Here is an 18,723-nt window from a genome sequence, read left to right on the forward strand (position 1 = left end):
TTCACTGGGAGTGGGTGAGGGCTCTAAAGGGGAGTGTAGGCTCTGGGGTAGGGCCAGAAATGAGGGGCTCAGGGTGCAGGACGGGGCTCTGGGCTGGGGCAAGGAATTGGGGTGCAGGATGGGAGGTGAGGGCTCCGGCTGGAGATGTGGGCTCTGGGGTTTAGGACAGGGATCTGGGTTTGGGGGGGCTTCGGGTTGGGGTTGAGGTCGGGCAGCTCCCAGTCAGTGAGGCTAAGGCAGGCTGGCTGCCTGTCCTGGGGCACCACGCTGCACCCTGGAAGCAGCCAGCAGGTCTGGCTCCTAGGCAACTCCACAGCACACTGCTCTCACCCGACCAATGGGAGTGTGGAGTCGGTGCTTGGGGTGGGGCTAGTGTGCGACCACCTCGCCTAGGTGCTGGACCTGCTAGTAGGGACTTTCAACGGCCCAGTCCTTGGTGCTGACCAGAGCCGCCAGGGTCCCTTTTCAACTGGGTGTTCTGGTCGAAAGTCAGACACCTGGTCACCCTGTAGAGTTGCCACTTTCGGTTGGATGTATTCCTGGAGATTTAATCACATGACATAATCTTTAATTCCTGGGGACTTGGCAACCCTGTGCCCCTATCATAGAATATCAGGGTTGGAAGGGACCTCAGGAGGTCATCTAGTCCAACCCCTCTGCTCAAAGCAGGACTACGCCCCAATTTTTGCCCCCAGATCGCTCAATGGCCCCCTCAAGGATTGAACTCGCACCTTTGGGTTTAGCAGCCCATTGCTCACACCACTGAGCTATCCTGCCCCTCTGATCTCCGCTGGCCCCAGCCGTGTCTCCCAACTCTTGCTCCATACAGAATTGCTGCCAGACGGCAACATCCGGCGACGTCCAACCCCACCGCCGCCGGTTCGCGGTGCGTCGGGGCCGCCTCCCGGCCCAGGAGTAGGCGCGGGAAGGCGCAGAGCCACATGCGGCTTATCCCTGGGGCCAGCGAGGTACTCTTACTGCGCGTGCGCACCCCCCACGTCAGGTTGCAGACACAGGTGGCTGTGCCAGTAGCTGCCATGCGCGGGGAAACCGTCCCTCCCGCGCATGCGCTCTGAGCGCTGGCCCGGCGGCTGGGTAGGTAGCTCTGCGCCGGCAGCTGCTCCGAGCGCCGGCCCAGGGCCCCGGACGTGCCACTGGACGGGGCCGCTTGGTCTGACATGAGGCCGTGAGCCTGCGCCGCTGCTGGCTGAGGTGAGGCCGGGGGGCGAGCTGGGGGCGGGGAGCCGGGCTGCTGGCTGGGGGCCGGGCCCTGGCGTTCCTGGGCGGGGGGGCGGGCGGCGGAGAGCGATGAGCCTCGCGGCCCCGCAGCCCCAGCTCCGGGGGCCTGCGCCTCTGCCGCCAGGAGGGACAAGGGGGTACGGGCGGGCTGGCCCAGCGGCTCAGGGAGGTAGCCAGCTCCAAGCCAGGCAGGGGGAGGCCTGTCACCGGGAGGGCGGGCGTGGGGGGGGGGGGGGAAACTGATGTGTCCAGCGGCCTGGCAGGGCAGGCGGGAGAAGACGTTCAGGGTGTGCATCGCCAGCCGGAGGTGTTCAGCCCCTTGCTCCCTTACATTTCTGACAGGTATCAGAGTACCAGCCTTGTTAGTCTGTATCCGCCAAAAGAAAAGGAGGACTTGTGGCACCTTAGAGACTAAGCTTTTGTGGGCTACAGCCCACTTCATTGGGTGCATAGAATGGAACATACAGTAAGATATACACACACACACATACACAGATAAGTTGGAAGTTACCATACAAACTGTGAGAGGTTAATTAATTAAGATGAGCCATTATCAGCAGGAGAAAAGAACTTTTGTGGTGATAATCAAAATGGCCCATTTAGACAGTTGACAAGAAGGTGTGAGGATACTTAACATAAGGAAATAGATTCAATATGTGTAATGACCCAGCCACTCCCAGTCTCTATTCAAACCCAAGTTAATGGCATCTAGTTTGCATATTAATTCAAGCTTAGCAGTTTCTCGTTGAAAGCTCATGCTCAAATAAATTGGTTAGTCTCTAAGGTGCCACAAGTACTCCTTTTCTTTTTGTGAAGACAGACTAACACGGCTGTTACTCTGAAACCTGTCGTTGGAGTCTGTTTTTGAAGCTTTTCTGTTGCAAAATTGCCACCTTTAAGTCTGTTACTGAGTGGCCAGAGAGGTTGAAGTGTTCTCCTACCGGTTTTTGAATGTTATGATTCCTGATGTCAGATTTGTGTCCATTTATTCTTTTGCGTAGAGACTGTCCGGTTTAGCCAGTGTACGTGGCAGAGGGGCATTGCTGGCATGTGATGGCATATATCACATTGGTAGATGTGCAGGTGAACGAGCCTCTGATGGCGTAGCTAGTGTGATTAGGTCCTATGATGGTGTCACTTGAATAAATATGTGGACAGAGTTGGCATCGGGCTTTGTTGCAAGGATAGATTCCTGGGTTAGTGTTTTTGTTGAGTGGTGTGTGGTTGCTGGTGGGTATTTGCTTCAGGTTGGGGGGCTGTCTGTAAGCGAGGACTGGTGTGTCTCCCAAGATCTGTGAGAGTGAGGGATCATTTTTCAGGTTAGGTTGTAAATCTTTGATGATGCGCTGGAGAGGTTTTAGTTGGGGGCTGAAGGTGACAGCTAGTGGCGTTCTGTTATTTTCTTTGTTGGGCCTGTCCTGTAGTAGGTGACTTTTGGGTACTCTTCTGGCTCTGTCAATCTTTTTTTTTTTTTTTTTTTCCCACTTCAGCAGGTGGGTATTGTAGTTTTAAGAGTGCTTGATAGAGACCTTGTAGGTGTTTGTCTCTGTCTGAGGGATTGGAGCAAATGTGGTTGTATCGTAGAGCTTGGCTGGAGACAATGGATCGTGTGGTGTGCTGTATCTGTGACTGTGAGGAGAAACTGGGACTCGTATATGGGGAGGATTCACTGTTCAGGTGCTGTGCTCCTCTGGAAACTTGTACTGAAGTAAGGCACTTGTCTAGCCATAATTCCTATTATTTTAAAGACTTTTTTCTTTTTTCTTATTACATGTGGGCGGACCCTAAACCACATCTCTTTTACCCTCTGTTGTTAATATGGGTTGAAACTGATTTTAAATCTTGTGTTGGGAGGTGCAGGAGAAATCACTGAGGGGGGGGAACCTATCACCCACTTACTTTCAATTCTCCTGTTAGTGTTTCTCAGTACTGCTGAAGTGTCATTCCGCTCCCTCAACTTTTCTTGTATGGATGCATCTCTGTGTGGAGTCTTGAAGTGTGAAATGCTTTTGTGGAGAAGTTTGATTTTAACCAAGGCTTTCTGGGCTAACCAGGCTAGTCCTAGGCCTGTTCTTTGACAACTTGAGAGTGATAAGGAGTTCTAACCTAACAATTTTCTAAAATTGTAATCTGAGAATTCTCCAGAAACTCATTCCCACACTCAACTCAAGGTTCATAGTTTTTAGGAACATGGGAGGGAGATACGAAGCTGAATCAGACCAGAAGTCTGTCTAAACTAGTATCCATCTAGTAGAAACAAGTACCGCTTGCTTCAGAGGAAGATGGAAGCAACCCTGTAATGCCTAGGAAGTCTAGAGTTAGGGAAAATTCAATTAAAGGGTCTGTTCATGAATGGTTATGGGATAGCCTGTTGATAGGGGAAGCTTCTTCCTAATAATTGATATTTTATCTTTGATGCCCTGAAACAGAAAGGCTAATATTTTTTCTTAATTTTTTTCAATGGTTTCTAATGTAACTGTGTTAATTCTTATTATCCTATACATGTCGAATTCCTTTTTGAATACTTTTAAGTACTTTGCCTTTATCTGGTGGCAGTGAGTTCTAGAGATTAATTATGCAGTGTGTAAAAATGAATAAATAGTTCCTTGTCTGAGACTGAGGGAAAAAGCAGTCTTTCTCAGTGACTCAAGAGCCTGTCACAAATGTATTATATCTGTGATAAATCAGATGATTCCAGCAATGTATGGGGGAGTGAGGGAATAAGTTGACTAGAAGGCAGAAGAAACATAGAAGATCTTGGGCTATAATACTGACAGTAATACTGTGAAATTCCTGTTCTTTTCCTGGCTACACTATGACTTCAGTCTTTTATCTGCTGAGTGTTCATCAGTAGGCTGGCAAAACTATTTAATTGAAATCAGAAAGTGAACCTAGTTTGACCTGAAGCATTAAAAGTTGACAACTTCTTAAGTGGTGTATAAAACAGCACTTACGCAGCAGAGCAAGATATCACTTCAAATTGCAAACAACTTCTGTCCCAACGTTCTCCGGTAAAAACTGTTGTTTTTGACATACTCTTCTATTTCTTCATGTTTGGTGGTGGTGGTTTGTTGTTGTTTGTATAATTTCTGTTTGGCTAACATTTGCCCATTAAATTTCTCTTTTAGTTCTCAAAAATGGCCCTCTACACTTTTCCACAAAAGGAAGAATATATGATTGTCAGCCATGCTCTAGTGGAGCAAAGCACTGATAACATGTTGCAAAAATTTGCTGCTGTGAACAGTTTACAAATTGGAGCCATGATCAGTTTCCTTATTGTGAGAAGTTTTGAGTTCTAGCTATGTTGGAACCCAAAAACCAAAACACCCTATATATGTAACAAACATAGTTTGATTATGTGTCTCTCTCGAGTTGCTGTTCCTTCACCCTGAAGTTTACAAGTTGGCTTTGTTTAGTAACCAGAATTTTAAAAGCACAAAAACTAACCTACATGATCAGTCCTGGAAAATATTAGTCCCCAGCTACAGTTAATGTTTTTTATATTCATATTGTGCTTTTCATCCCAAAGTATTTCACAAGGATATACACATAGCACTACTGAAGTGCCTCTTCAGTGTTGGGAGAACACCAGCTGATGCTGCACTTGGGTGGAAGAGCACATTTGCCAAGAACACCAGGGCAACTACTCTTACAAAAAGTACTTTAGTATCTTTCTAGTCCACACAGGGTGGACAGGTGATGTTTATACAGAATTACTGTAGACTTTTTTTTTTTTTTTTACAACACACCCTAGATTAGTGACTGCACCTTGATTGCGAGTCCTGTATGATACTCTTTATTTGCCCAAAGCTGCATGTCAATGACACTTACCCATTAATCAGAGTTGAATAAGGTAAGTTTGGCATTGGACATTCCCCTGCTCCCTCAGTTTATATACTTAACGTAGATTTAACTGCCTTTCCTCAGTCCTTGAGCACACAATACTAGAAAACGTACATTGGGAAAACTCTGGGAGATGGACTGGGTGGGACCTATATAATGACTTTTCCTATCTGTCTGATTTTATTTTTTTTTAAAGCTCAGGCCCGTTTGTTATTCTGACATGATGGTTGCTAACAGTTTGGTTGAACTATTTTATAAGGATGTTGGTCTGTGGTCCCAGTATGCTTTTGTTGGTCCCAGCAAATACCTGTTTCGTGTTGGTGCTTCCAAGTGTCATCCCTGAAACAGAGGGTAGCAAGCACCTGACATTCCAATGGAAGACATGAATATCTGAAGAATGTCAGTACAATCCTCTGAGGCAAAGGAGCCTTCCCAAAAGGGAGCTGAATATATTTCTGCCCTGCCGTTCCTGTTCTTTGTGATACCCGTGTCTCTTCTATCAAACTTAAAATTGTCCCTGTTCTTACCTTGTGCATTTGTCTCCCCATCCTTTAGAGACACGAGGTAGAAGTGGCTAGTTCCATTATGTGTGCGTCAGCCAAATATAACACCCGGGGTCCAGCCCTCATCCCAAGAATGAAGACCAAGCACCGCATCTACTACATCACACTTTTTTCCATTGTCCTGCTTGGCCTTATAGCCACAGGTATGTTCCAGTTCTGGCCACACTCCATTGAGTCATCCAGTGATTGGACAGTGGAGAAGCGCAGTGTCCATGATGTGCCTGTAGTCAAGCTTCCTGCTGAGAGCCCCATCCCAGAACGGGGAGACCTCAGCTGTAGGATGCACACCTGCTTTGATGTCTATCGCTGTGGCTTCAACCCCAAAAACAAGATCAAGGTCTATATCTATTCACTGAAGAAATATGTGGATGAGTATGGGATGCTGGTTAGCAACACTATCTCTCGGGAGTACAACGAGCTGCTGACTGCTATCTCTGACAGTGACTTCTACACAGATGATGTCAACCGGGCCTGCCTCTTTGTGCCGTCCATAGATGTGCTGAACCAGAACACGCTCCGCATCAAAGAAACTGCTCAAGCCTTGGCACAGTTATCCAGGTACCTACAGAAACCTTACTGTGTGAATCATAAAGTTAGAGCTGGAAAGGATAAGGTTAGTGATGGGAAAAGTTCTGCAGTGAGCCCTGGTCAGAGCTGAGATCAGAATCTGGGAGAGTCTGGCATCCATGTCTCAGGGAACAGCTCTCTAACTGGCTTTAATGATTTCTTCTCTTTAGGTGGGATCGAGGCACAAACCATCTGTTGTTCAACATGCTACCTGGGGGGCCACCTGACTACAACACAGCACTGGATGTTCCCAGAGATAGGTAGGCATCATGCTGCTTCTTTGAGTACATTGGAGGGCGGCGTATGTGGGATAAAATGTCTTTAAAGAGGAAGTGGGGCTCAGAACTCTTGGTAGTCCAATGCAAATGCTACAATTCCTGAGTCTTACATAGGTGGAGTATGTCTTACCCTGTTTTGATAGGAGATGGACTGTCTAGCTTCTTTAAGTTGAGAGGACAACTGTTTGCCCATGGCATTCTACAATGTTGCTCATCCTTAAATTCACAGGGAGTGTGGCCCATGGTAATATTGCAGCTATCAATGCTCCGTCTTGATCTGAGCTGCTAGGCTCCTCTGATCAAGGTGAAGCATTCTGTGCTTAGACCTGTAGCCTCCACAGGTTCATCTTAGTGAAGATGAAGAATGACTGAGTGTGTTCCATTTAATTCAAATTAGGAGCCATTCTTGGGCTTCTCTCTAGCTGCCTCTGCTGGGCAAAGTTTGGCTGCTTCTGCTTTGTATTCAAAAGAAACAGTATTGCCATTCTAGCTGACTCAGCATTGAATGTGATAATTTTGACACCAGAGCTTGATTTGGTGTGTGTGTGTGTGTGTGTGTGTGTGATTTCAAAAAAAGAAAAGGAGTACTTGTGGCACCTTAGAGACTAACCAATTTATTTGAGCATAAGCTTTCGTGAGCTACAGCTCACTTCATCGGATGCTTTTCTTTTTGTGAATACAGACTAACACGGCTGTTACTCTGAAACCTGAGAGATTTCAGGAATTACACTGATCGAGTAATTTATCGCTGACTTTAATACTGTTGGTTTTCTCTATCCTTCTCTGGTTTGTGCATTTTGAAAATTACTGCCAGGAAATTAGTAGTTTTGAACTCTTATCTTAATTGTTAGTTGTAGAGTAGGTTCCTCTACAGGCATTCTGGGAAGGGGAAAAGAGGGAACAAGGATATGAAGAACATAGGTATAATAAAGAACAGACGCTTTAGGAAGAAATATGGGAAAGGGAAGAAATTTCCAACTATATTAAGCTTAAAAAAGTAAATCTTTTTGCTTCACTGACCCACATGCAGTAGGCCTTACAAAACCAATACAGCGATTAGAGAGCAAGATGGACCTCTTCTGCCACATGATCAGCAAAATTCTGGCTAAAATATGATTACAGGATCTTTACTACCGATGATAGCATGAGAGGCAGAATGTGGCTGGATTTTTAGATCTTGATTTGTTTGCAACATAGGCAACAGATTATCTTTTTATTCCGAAACAGAGTAGATTTTCTCTGCAGTGTTCAGTATACTTCTTGGAGTGACTTGACTGATCTTAAACTGTAGTTGCAGTCAGAAAAGAGAGAACCAAAATATGTTAGGTGTATTTGACACAAACTTGGCCTGAAGAGGGCAGTCAAGCATAACTCTTTTACAGTCAAAACTTGTTAAACATGTAACTTCTCTCTCTCTCACACTCAAGTTCTCTTAAATTCTATCATTTTGAGAGGTTTTCATTTCATTTGTATTCTGTTTAATGGAATGCTCTGTTTTGATACATAATATATAATAGCAGCGGTACCTATGAAAGGAATAGATCTGTTGAATTAATGCAATAGATTTACTATGTGCTTCACAACTTTGTTTTATTAACCTCTTTTGTATCAGGCATCCATTTGAAATTGACCTTGTGTGTCTTGGACTTCAAACACAGGAAATATATTATTTCAGTAGGTGTTTGTTTTAAGCATATGCCATACTACTGGGAGAAGTCAGGTAGTTCTGAATCCTCTGAGATCTATTAGTTACAGGGGGAACAGGATCAGACAAGAGTGAAAGAAACTGCTTTGTTGCAACAGAAAGTCATGAGTCCTATGTAACAAATCATGACTCTCCATTTTGGTAAGACTTGCCATCAGTGACATATTTGTTTGTAGTCAGAATATCTTCAGAGAGCCTAAGTGGTAGGCGTTATTACACGAGGCTTTCACTTTTGAAGACCTCAGTTCAGATCTAACAAGACCAGCTGTACAGAGTTGAAGGTCAAGAATGAAGTGCATTAGTAGTCTCTGTAAGGCTCTAGGACTAGACTTCCTAGGAATGCAGCAGGTCAACATTAAAGTATACATTGGTGCTGTCTGGGAAGCTTGCACAGAGAGTCTACTTTATTTCTTTGGCATGTACCAAATCTGGTACGTGGCCCTAAAACAGTGCATTGTAAGGTTCATGAAATATGACAAATATGGTGTGTTGATTCAGTGCTGAACATTAATCTGGGTAAAATAAGACCTTTTGCGCAGAGAAGAGTAGTGATGTCTTTTATGGTATTCCTGTAGCTGGAAAATTTTTAGCTAGGTTACCTCACTAGTTTTTTTTTTTTTTTTTTTTGTTAGAGCTTTAAAACCAATATCAGAATTTCCAGAAGGCAGCTTAAAAGCTTTTGATTTCATGACCTTGAAGATGGAAACATGGGTTGTCAGTACTAAGTAATGTGTTTTAATTGGTGCAGAAACTGCTTTGCTGACAGTGTTGTAGAATATGTAGTCTTCTAGCCTTAATGCCTGGAAAACAGACTCTCCTGAGAATTTTTTATCAGGTAATATAGTGGTGCTATCATAGGGATGAAGAAAGTTTTCCATTAGCTGGGAGACAAGGCAATTCAGAACTTTTTCTTGGGGTAAACCTAAACCTAGTCTATAGAAGGAAACCCTACCTAACAAGTCCCCAGGTAGCCTGCCTCCTTGCTGTTAGTTCTTGAATTAAGTGTTGAATTGGGCACTCATTAGGGATGTAAAAGTTTAACTGGTAAGCATCAGTCTTATCAGTTTCGGTTAACAATTAAACTCTGCAGCTGGCTGGAGCCCAGGACTCCACTGCTGCCCCAGGGCCTGGCAGTCGGGAGGGATTCTGGCAGCAGGGGGCTGTGTAAAACATGGGGGTGCTATAGCACCTCCCGCACTCCTAGTTCCCTGGTTAAACGTTTAACCGATAAATTCTTAATCGGTTACACAGTGACTTTTTTTAACTGCTGTTTACATCCCATCACTGATGTTTAGGAGGGTGGGTTTACAAGACTGGGGAGAGAACTGGTGATACTCCAGAGTAAGTATGGGACATGAACAAGAAAACTTACAGCAGATGGGAATGCAGACAGTTTTTGTACTTTTTGAAGTGAAAAAAGCGATCAGTGACTGGGAAGAGGTTAGGGTGGGGTGGAAGGGAGGAAAAAGGAACTGAGAACATGTTCACTCATCTTTAGTTCAATGCAAGTTAAAGACTACTTGTCTTCAGTACTCTAGAGGTTAATATCTTGATTCTCTTACTGCACTGCATGATGAAAATCTGAGTGGAGTTATTTAACTGGCATTGGTTCCTGTGGGTTTATTTTGGTAAAAGTTTGTGTGATGCGCACCTGCTTTCTCAAGGCTGATGAGGTGCCGTCATGTCATGCATCGGATCCAATTAAAACAATCTGGTTGCAGTTTTCTCATTAAGGGATAAAAATAACCTGGGTGTAAAAACGCGAGAGGAGCAAGACATGAGCCAAATCCAATTTTTCATTCCTTGCCTTGCAATTGAATTAATGTGAATGAGACCAGGAACATGAAATTTGAAGGGTGGGAAATAGTCACAGCAACATTCGACACACAATGACTAAAGGTGAGGCATTGCAATCCAAAATAAACACTCTGGCTTTGGAACCTGAATTCTCACTCAGCACCTTTTTAATTTTTCATCCTGTGCTCAAATAACCTCTTTCTCTGTAATGTCTAATTAGCCAGTGCTGGTATGTTTGGGTTTGATTACCTATACAGAACTGCAAGTTCAAAATCTCTTGTATTTCTATAGCGCCTTTCATCTTGAACTCAGAACTCTCAAAGCACTTCACAAACTAAATATATTTTGCTTTCATCACCACTGCAGTGCAGCGATATCTGGAGTAAAGGGTGGTAGCTTTTTAATAGCACAGAACAACTCCACGCTACTGTTTAGGACGGCAGTGAAACATCCTTTTGAAACTTCAAGGTTATTAAAGCAGTTATTTTATTGGAATCTGACCAAGACACCTCGCTTTGATGAAAAATAATAGTCTTTGAGAGTAATCTGCAAGCTTAGTTTTACATCAAACATGAAAGACAGCATCTCCAAACACCATGCTAAGGAATTGGTTTGGTGCTAATTCCAAGCAAGTGAGTTGTCAGGGTTCCTTCCCCATTCTGTACTCTAGGGTACAGATGTGGGGACCTGCATGAAAGACCCCGTAAGCTGCTTATTACCAGCTTAGGTTAAAAACTTCCCCAGGGTACAAACTTTGCCTTGTCCTTGAACAGTATGCTGCCACCACCAAGCGTTTTAAACAAAGAACAGGGAAAGAGACCACTTGGAGATGTCTTTCTCCCAAGCCCTACACACTCCCTTTCCTGAGGAGGCTTGAGAATAATATCCTAACCAATTGGTTACAAAATCATCAAAGACCCAAACCCCTGGATCTTGGAACAATAGAAAAATCAGTCAGGTTCTTAAAAGAAGGGTTTTATTTAATTAAAAAAAAAAAAAGAGGTAAAAATCATCTCTGTAAAATCAGGATGGAAAATACTTTACAGGGTATTCAGAATCAAAACACAGAGGATCTCCCTCTGGGCAAAACCTTAAAGTTACAGAAAACAGGAATAAACCTCCTTCTTAACACAGGGAAAATTCACATAAAACAAAAGAAACTAATCCGCCTTGCCTGGCTTACCTGTATTGGTTGCAATATTGGAGACTTGGATTAGGATGGGTTGGAGAAGATGGATTTCTGTCTGGCCTCTCTCAGTCCCAAGAGAGAACAAACACGTAAACAAAGAGCACAGAAAAAAGCCTCCTCCTCCCCCAGATTTGAAAGTATCTTGTCCCCTTATTGGTCCTTTGGGTCAGGTGCCAGCCAGGTTAGCTGAGCTTCTTAACCCTTTACAGGTAACAGGATGTTGCCTCTGGCCAGGAGGGATTTTATAGCACTGTGCACAGAAAGGTGGTTACCCTTCCCTTTATATTATGACAAGAGCCACCTCATGAATCATCAGTATTGCTTCCTGTTGCACCCTGGCATTTTTTGGATGTCTCCCATTCAAGTACTGACAAGACATATCCCTGCTTAGCTAGTGAACTATGACAATACTCCAGCTTGAGGTAATATGGCTACTATCCATAATCATCTTAATCCTTCCAGACAATGAATGCTGCTCCTCAGGATTCTTTCAGTACTGCCTAGTACAGTGGTATGTCATGTTCTGCTCCTTTTCTCCAGAAAATGGGTGGAACTGGAATTGGAAAAATACATATTTTTCCACAATGTAAATTACTTTATACGGTAATTTGAGCAGACCCAGTATCCCTACGACAATTTCAAGCGTTCTGTAGTGAATGACTGGATGTAATGAACTGTTCAGGAAGGCTGACTGAAAGAAGTTGAATCCAGGATTTCCTGAATTAGGGCAATGCATTCATTGTGTCACTCGGCTACTGGGGGTGAAGTGGGGACTGAAAGGTGGTCTTTCTCTACTAGCATATTTCAAAGAAGCTCAGTCAGGAATAGAAAATGTGTAATATAGTAAAGTTCAAATTTCTGCTGGAAATATGAAAGATTCATTATTTTTTCTCCTACATGTTCTTTTCCCGTCCTTAAAGCTCTTGACTTCTGTCTGGCAAAGGTTGCCCTATACAGGAAAAGCCACAGATGGACTATCTGCATGACAGTCAAGGCATTCCCATTGGGAGGATACATTGTACCTTCATATAGGTAGAGCCCTACACGGATACAAAATTTGTATCTGTATGTGATCCGCAGATATCCACAGGGCTCTAGATATAAAATTTGGATCTGCATCCATCCGCAAACATGGTCTGTGGATATCCATGGCTATAAAGCAGATATCTGCAGACTTTCAGGGCTCTACATGTAGGGAAGTTTCCTAACCTATTTTTAAAAATCTTCAATGATGGGGATTCTACAGAAACTTGTCAGGAATGATCTAGGCATACTTGATCCTCTCTCAACACGGGGCTGGACTAGATGACCTCTCGAGATCCTTTCCAGCCATACATTTCTATTGTTCTATGATAACCATCTTTTTTTACTCTTCTGTTTCTCAGTAGACAGTACTACAAGCTTCATCTGCTCTGAGGTTTGTTTCAGAGCATATGGTTTATCTTTTGTCATTGTGTTTGCCATTTATATCATTTTCCTTAAGGGAAAATCTAAGTAAACTTACTATTTTATGTGGTGTATTCTGAAATACAATAGTTAACAATTCTATAGAGCCTTCGGTCCTGAAGAATCTTTGTGTTTTAAGAAATACAAAATCACTACACCTATATCTGAAACTCAGGTTGCCTCTAATGGTTCAGAGCAACATCAGATAAAAAGTAAGGCAGGAACTGAAGAGTTTGGTGTTGAGCTAAACTGATAGAAGGAATTTAGGATGTAATTCCTCAAACTGAAATGTAGCTATGACAACAGGATCATTAATTACTACAAGTGATCAGGACCATCTCATCCAAAATACACCACCTCTACTAGCACTGTGCCCCAAAAACCAGTGGAAACACTGGTTCAGTGAAGATTCAAAGAGAAGAGTACCACCTCTTGAATTATCAAAGCTATTCTGGGGCACCCAAACCAGGCTGGTCCTTTGTGGGAGTTTGGTATCTTTTAGTTCTGAGCCAGTATAACTGCATATTAAAGAAATGTTCACAGTTCCCTTTTGTTTTGTACTGCAGCTGGGATAAGTTAAAATAAACTTTCATGGGAAAGCCACTGATTAAAGTGCTACAGACACTGACACCTCAAAGTAGAAAAGCCAGCTGATGTGCTAGGAATGATGACAAAGTACCATGACCTGGAATTTAAACGTAATATCCGATGTGCTCCATTCACAGTCTTTTCATTTCCTTAAACTGTCAGAGCCCTGTTGGCTGGAGGAGGATTCTCCACATGGACCTATCGACAAGGCTACGATGTCAGTATTCCTGTTTACAGCCCTCTGTCTGCAGAGGTGGAGCTGCCAGAAAGGCGACCAGGGTAAGCTGATCCTGGTGAATTGAACTGCTTGCATTCACTAACTTGTTAAATATGTGTGGTGTTAGCGTCTAGATATAACTTCAGACTTGCTTATGGCACTGGGCAGGTTTGTAAGAAATGGTGATAACGGAAGTGTTGTTATAGGTTTGTGTGTATAAATCCATGGTACGCGCACATCTTGAATACTGTGTGCAGATATGGTCGCACCATCTCAAAAAAGATATATTGGAAAAGGTTCAGAAAAGGGCAACAAAAATTATTAGGGCTATGGAACGGCTGCTGTATGAGGAGAGATTAATCAGACTGGGACTTTTCAGCTTGGAAAAGAGACGACTAAAGGGGGATATGATAGAGGTCTATGATAAAATCATGACTGGTGTGGAGAAAGTAAATAAGGAAGTGTTATTTACTCCTCCTTCTCTTAACACAAGAACTAGGGGTCACCAAATGAAATTAATAGGCAGCAGGTTTCAAACAAACAAAAAGACGTATTTTTTCACAGAATGCACACTCAACCTGTGGAACTCTTTGCCAGAGGATGTTGTGAAGGCCAAGACGATAACAGGGTTCAAAAAAGAACTAGATAAATTCATGGAAGATAGGTCCATCAATGGCTGTTGGCCAGGATGAGCAGGGATGGTGTCCCTAGCCTCTGTTTGCCAGAAGCTGGGAATGGGCAACAGGGGCTGGATCACTTGATGATTACCTGTTCTGTTCATTCCCTCTGGGGCACCTGGCATTGGCCACTGTTGGAAGACGGGATACTGGGCTAGATGGACCTTTGGTCTGATCTGATTCTTATGTGCTGGGGATTGGTGGGAGGGATTGCTGTTAGAATATAAGCATGTTCCCTCACCAGTGGCTGTCTGAGACCTATGTAGGTGATACTTACATGGAATGAAGCATAATTCCTTTTGGCTGGCCCCACTCCAGAGATTGCAGTGGTGGTCATCTTCAAATGGGCGTGTTTCTAGTGGAGTTGTGCTGGGATTAAAAATATATAATCATTGTTGATAAAATTTTCAGGCGACATAAAGACTGGAGAAATGGTAAATAATGAGGGTAGAGCAGTTATTCAGAGAAATATGGATTGCCTGGTAAGCTGGGCCTATTCAAACAAAATGTTTTCATACAGCCAAATGCAAGATTATACATCTAGGAACAAAGAATGTATGCCATACATACAGAATGGGGGACTATATCTTGGAAAGCGGTGACTCTGAACAGGATTTAGTGGACAAACAATTCAACATAAGCTTCCATTGCAATGCTGTGGCAAAAAAGGAGGGGAAATGCAGCCTTGGGTGTGTAAAAGGGGAATAGTGAGTTGGAGTAGGGAGGAATTTTACTTCTGTATATGGCATTGTTGAGACTGATAATTGGAATACTGTGTCCAGTTCTGGTGGTCCACATTTTAAAAAGACGTTAAACTTGGTGAGGGTGCATAAAAGACACAAATAATTAGAAGGCTAGAAAAAGTGACGCACTTAGAGAGCTCATTCTGTTTAGTAGATCAGCAAGAGAGTTGATTAGTATTTGGGTACTTTGATGAGGAGAAAATACTGGATACTAATGGGCTCCTTTAATTTATTGGAGAAAGGCATAACAAGAACCAATGGTTGGAAGTTAAAGCCAGACAATTTCAAATTAAAAATAAAACACACATTTTTAAGTGAGGGTATTAACCCGTTGGAACAGACAACCAAGGAAAGTGGTGGATTCTTCATCTCTTGATGTCTCCAAATTAAGACTGGTTGCCTTTTTGGAATATCTATTTTAGTCAAATACAAATTATTGGACTCAGTACAGGAGTAACTGGGTGAAATCCTTTGGCCTGTAATGTACAAAAGGTCAGACTAGATGATTTAACTGTCCTTTTTGGCCTTAAAATCTATTAATCTGATTTTTTTTAATATTGGTGTTCATAATACCTTTTATCTGAGCAGCCGAAAGCACTCGACTATGAAGCCTTACTTACCTGTTTAACAGATGAGTAAACTGAGGCAGTAAACTCAAGTGACTTGTTCACATGTCACAGCAAAACAGATACAGAGCCATGAATATAACCCAGTCCTTTGTGTGATGATCACTCCCTTCACATATGAAATATCTGCTACATCGGGCAATGCTAACAATGATTTATTTTTAACCTGCATATCCTGGGTACTTGAGGCAGCACCCAAGTGGTTAAAGGGATGCTGTCAACTTCAGATCAGAAATTTACCTGGAGTGGCAGTACTCTATGCCTACTCTTCTGCTGACAATGTCAGTGTTTTTATTGTTGTCTTTTGAGGGCTGTAAACCTGAATTATTTTGAATTTCAGGTCACAAACACTAAGGTAAACGACCACTGCTCAGGGTTGTCCTGCAATCTTCATGTACGTGTTTTTCTCTTAACGTGCCTGCTTCAAATATTCTTGTATATGAACAATGCAGTGACACTTAAGTGAATCCAAGTTGGCATTTGATAAATTGTTACCTTAAGCACAGAGGGAAAGAACATCATGTTCCCATATTGGAAACAAAATGCATCTGGTAGACCTCATCATCTATGGTTTCTCTCTTTAGTACAGACTTCTTCATAGTTCATGTCCACATGATCAGCCAGGTGGCGTGGCTGGTTGCAGTGCACCAGAGAACAGATGTGTATCTGGGAGCAAGTGCCTCAGTCACCGATTTAGTGAATATTTTGGAATCACCATGTATCATTGCACACTGATACTTATTGGCAGAGGTTGTTGGCTACAGCTTGGGTAGAGTGCCATCTGGTGGTCAATCATCATTAATGTAAGTTTAAAAACAATTGGTCACATGAATTTTATTTTTCTTTTGTGGTGGCAGTGGGGGAAAAATGACAAAAGAAAGCCAGTCAAAATTCAATCATAGGTTGGTAGATACAATTATATACCATTATTCTAAACTATCAGGCTTGGTATACATTAGGATTTTACATCCATTTATAGCAAGACTTGGATCACAGGGTTTTAGTGTCATGGGATGTTAACAGTGTTATGCCAGAATTTTGGTATTAAACCATTAAAGCATAAAAATGATCAACCTTATGCAACTTCAGGCTGGCCATTGCCATTATTAGCACTTACCAACAGCTGTGCTGGCTTGTAAGGTAAATTTTATTTTTGTTTCATTTAAAGAGCTGAATTGAGAGTTTGATTTAGTTTCTTTATAGTTTAGTTCCTAAAACAGAGTTTTACATTCAGTGATGCCAGGAGTAAATATTCCAGCAAGCCTCTGCAAGTTACAAAAATAGCATTACAAAGAAAAAAGTTCATGTAACTCAACTGTCTAATTGGAGCAGCCAAAACTGCTGGTGTGGAGATGGTAAGGTGGGTAGGTAGGGCAGAGTTCAGCTTTATAAAGTGTGTTTCAGAGCTGTATAGTTTTTTTTTTTTTTTAAGCCAGCCATCAAGTGGAGGGAAATTGGAATCCTAAATAGAGGCCTCATATTTCCTGAGTTTTCTTGGCAGCATGGGGGAAGGCACATACTGTGTATTTCCTTGCATCAGACATAGTGGAGTAGTCCGTGTTAACTGATTTTTTTAAATGAAGGATCCGAATAAATTTTAGCACTGTGTTTTTGGTGCAGTGTGCTATACTCCTGCATGAATGAGCTGCACAGCTTAAAGCCATGAACAGCTAAATTGGGACTATATCCCTGCATTTTTGACCTCAGCTGTTAAAGAACATTTTTGAATATGTTGGTATTAAAATAAGTTATTTAGCATGTTAGCAATTTACATTATAAATATAAATTTGTTAGTCTCAGCAGAGGTCAATGGCTGAGTGGGCCCATGATGCTAAACTCTGACTTCTATCCTATAAGTGGTCCTACCAGGATAACACAAAGGCACAAGACTGAGTCAGTGAGGAGAACTTGTCTAACTACTGCCCTTACTATATCTATTTCTGTGTATCAACATAGGGTGCCAGGGCTGTCAGCACTTTTCACCCATACAAAATTAACTAAAATGCTTACAAGCAGAAGAACCTAGCATCAGTCATCCTAAGTGTTCTAGGTTCTTTATAATAAAACAGTAACATTATGTAAAAATATAACCAAGTGAACACATAGTGCAATAGTCTTACATCAGAGGCTTTCTCAGTATGTTGCAAAGTTATTTTTGTTTCAGTTTATGAAACAGATGAAGAGTACACTTTTCAAGACATAAAATTTACAATAATCTGTACATCACTCTGAACTGCTTATCTCTTACTTCCTGTTGTCCATGCAATTATAATTAAATCTGGCCAAATCTTAATTATGCTATATCAATTAATAATTCCTTCCAACTCTCATCCTGTTCTCTTCCCAAACGTTGGAGGGAAAAAGCTGAGTTTTGTGGTGTGTCAAACCGGTAAGTAAATCTGGACTTCGTTGTGCCAAGATAGAAGGAAATGCATTCCAGAATTTTTAGAGAAAACTCCTGGAAATGTCAGGTCACCTTGGTTCCACTTTTCAGTCCTCGTAGGTACTTCATCCTGTCATCCCAAATGGCTCTTCACCCAGAATACCGTTCTGACTTGGAGGCTCTTCAGGCTGAGAACGGAGAGTCTGTGCTGATCCTGGACAAGTGCACGAATCTGTCAGAGGGAGTTCCTTCTGTTCGTAAACGTTGTCACAAGAACCAGGTCTTTGATTACCCTCAGGTGCTTCAGGTAAGGCTGCTTAACCTGCATAGCCCCACAGACCCAATGATGCTTAACTTAGCAGAGAGTTTTTGTTTAGTTTATATAGCACGCTTCCTTAATTTTCAGTGAAATTGCTGGAAGAATTTGAAAATGAAAAGTCCATTTAATTAAACTGAGTGTTGTATACTTAAAGTAAATTATATTCTAATTTACAGTTAAATACTCATTGAACTTGAAGGACCAAAAGTGTGTTATGAACTTGAAGGGATTAAAGGGGTTGGCAGTTTAGTGTTTGAAAAACAATACCACACAGTGCCCTGTGTACCCATGACAAAGTGAGAAGATTTGACAGCATGCAGCTATGGAAACATCTAGGAGAAATGTGTTTGATGGCCTTGGCCCAACTTCCAGAGGGCTTTTGGTGTGTCAATGAAGATAAAACCAGATAAGCTTTCTCAGACTCTTGTTTTCTGGCAAGCCCCGAAAACAGAGTAGAAGTACTTTAGCATGCAGTGTGGTAAAGCCAACTATACCTTTGGCCAGTTGGAGAATATTCCAATGTACTCCATCTCTGGCCCCCAG

General features: G+C 42.5%; 1 protein-coding gene across 2 annotated transcripts in view; it reads left to right on the top strand.

Moving 5' to 3' along the window:
* Window positions 1-1,076: 1,076 nt before the first annotated feature.
* Window positions 1,077-18,723, top strand: part of EXT2 (exostosin glycosyltransferase 2) — a 94,560-nt gene continuing 76,913 nt past the window's right edge. For both annotated transcript variants that reach the window (XM_077818574.1, XM_077818575.1), the window contains exons 1-5: window positions 1,077-1,212; window positions 5,638-6,203; window positions 6,383-6,472; window positions 13,378-13,494; window positions 17,973-18,168. In XM_077818574.1, coding sequence (XP_077674700.1) covers window positions 5,668-6,203; window positions 6,383-6,472; window positions 13,378-13,494; window positions 17,973-18,168 — 939 coding nt within the window. In that variant the 5' untranslated portion in view covers window positions 1,077-1,212; window positions 5,638-5,667. The remainder of the gene's footprint in view (window positions 1,213-5,637; window positions 6,204-6,382; window positions 6,473-13,377; window positions 13,495-17,972; window positions 18,169-18,723) is intronic.

This window comes from Eretmochelys imbricata, chromosome 6 (genome assembly GCF_965152235.1).
Source record: "Eretmochelys imbricata isolate rEreImb1 chromosome 6, rEreImb1.hap1, whole genome shotgun sequence".
Taxonomy (NCBI): Eukaryota; Metazoa; Chordata; order Testudines; family Cheloniidae; genus Eretmochelys; species Eretmochelys imbricata.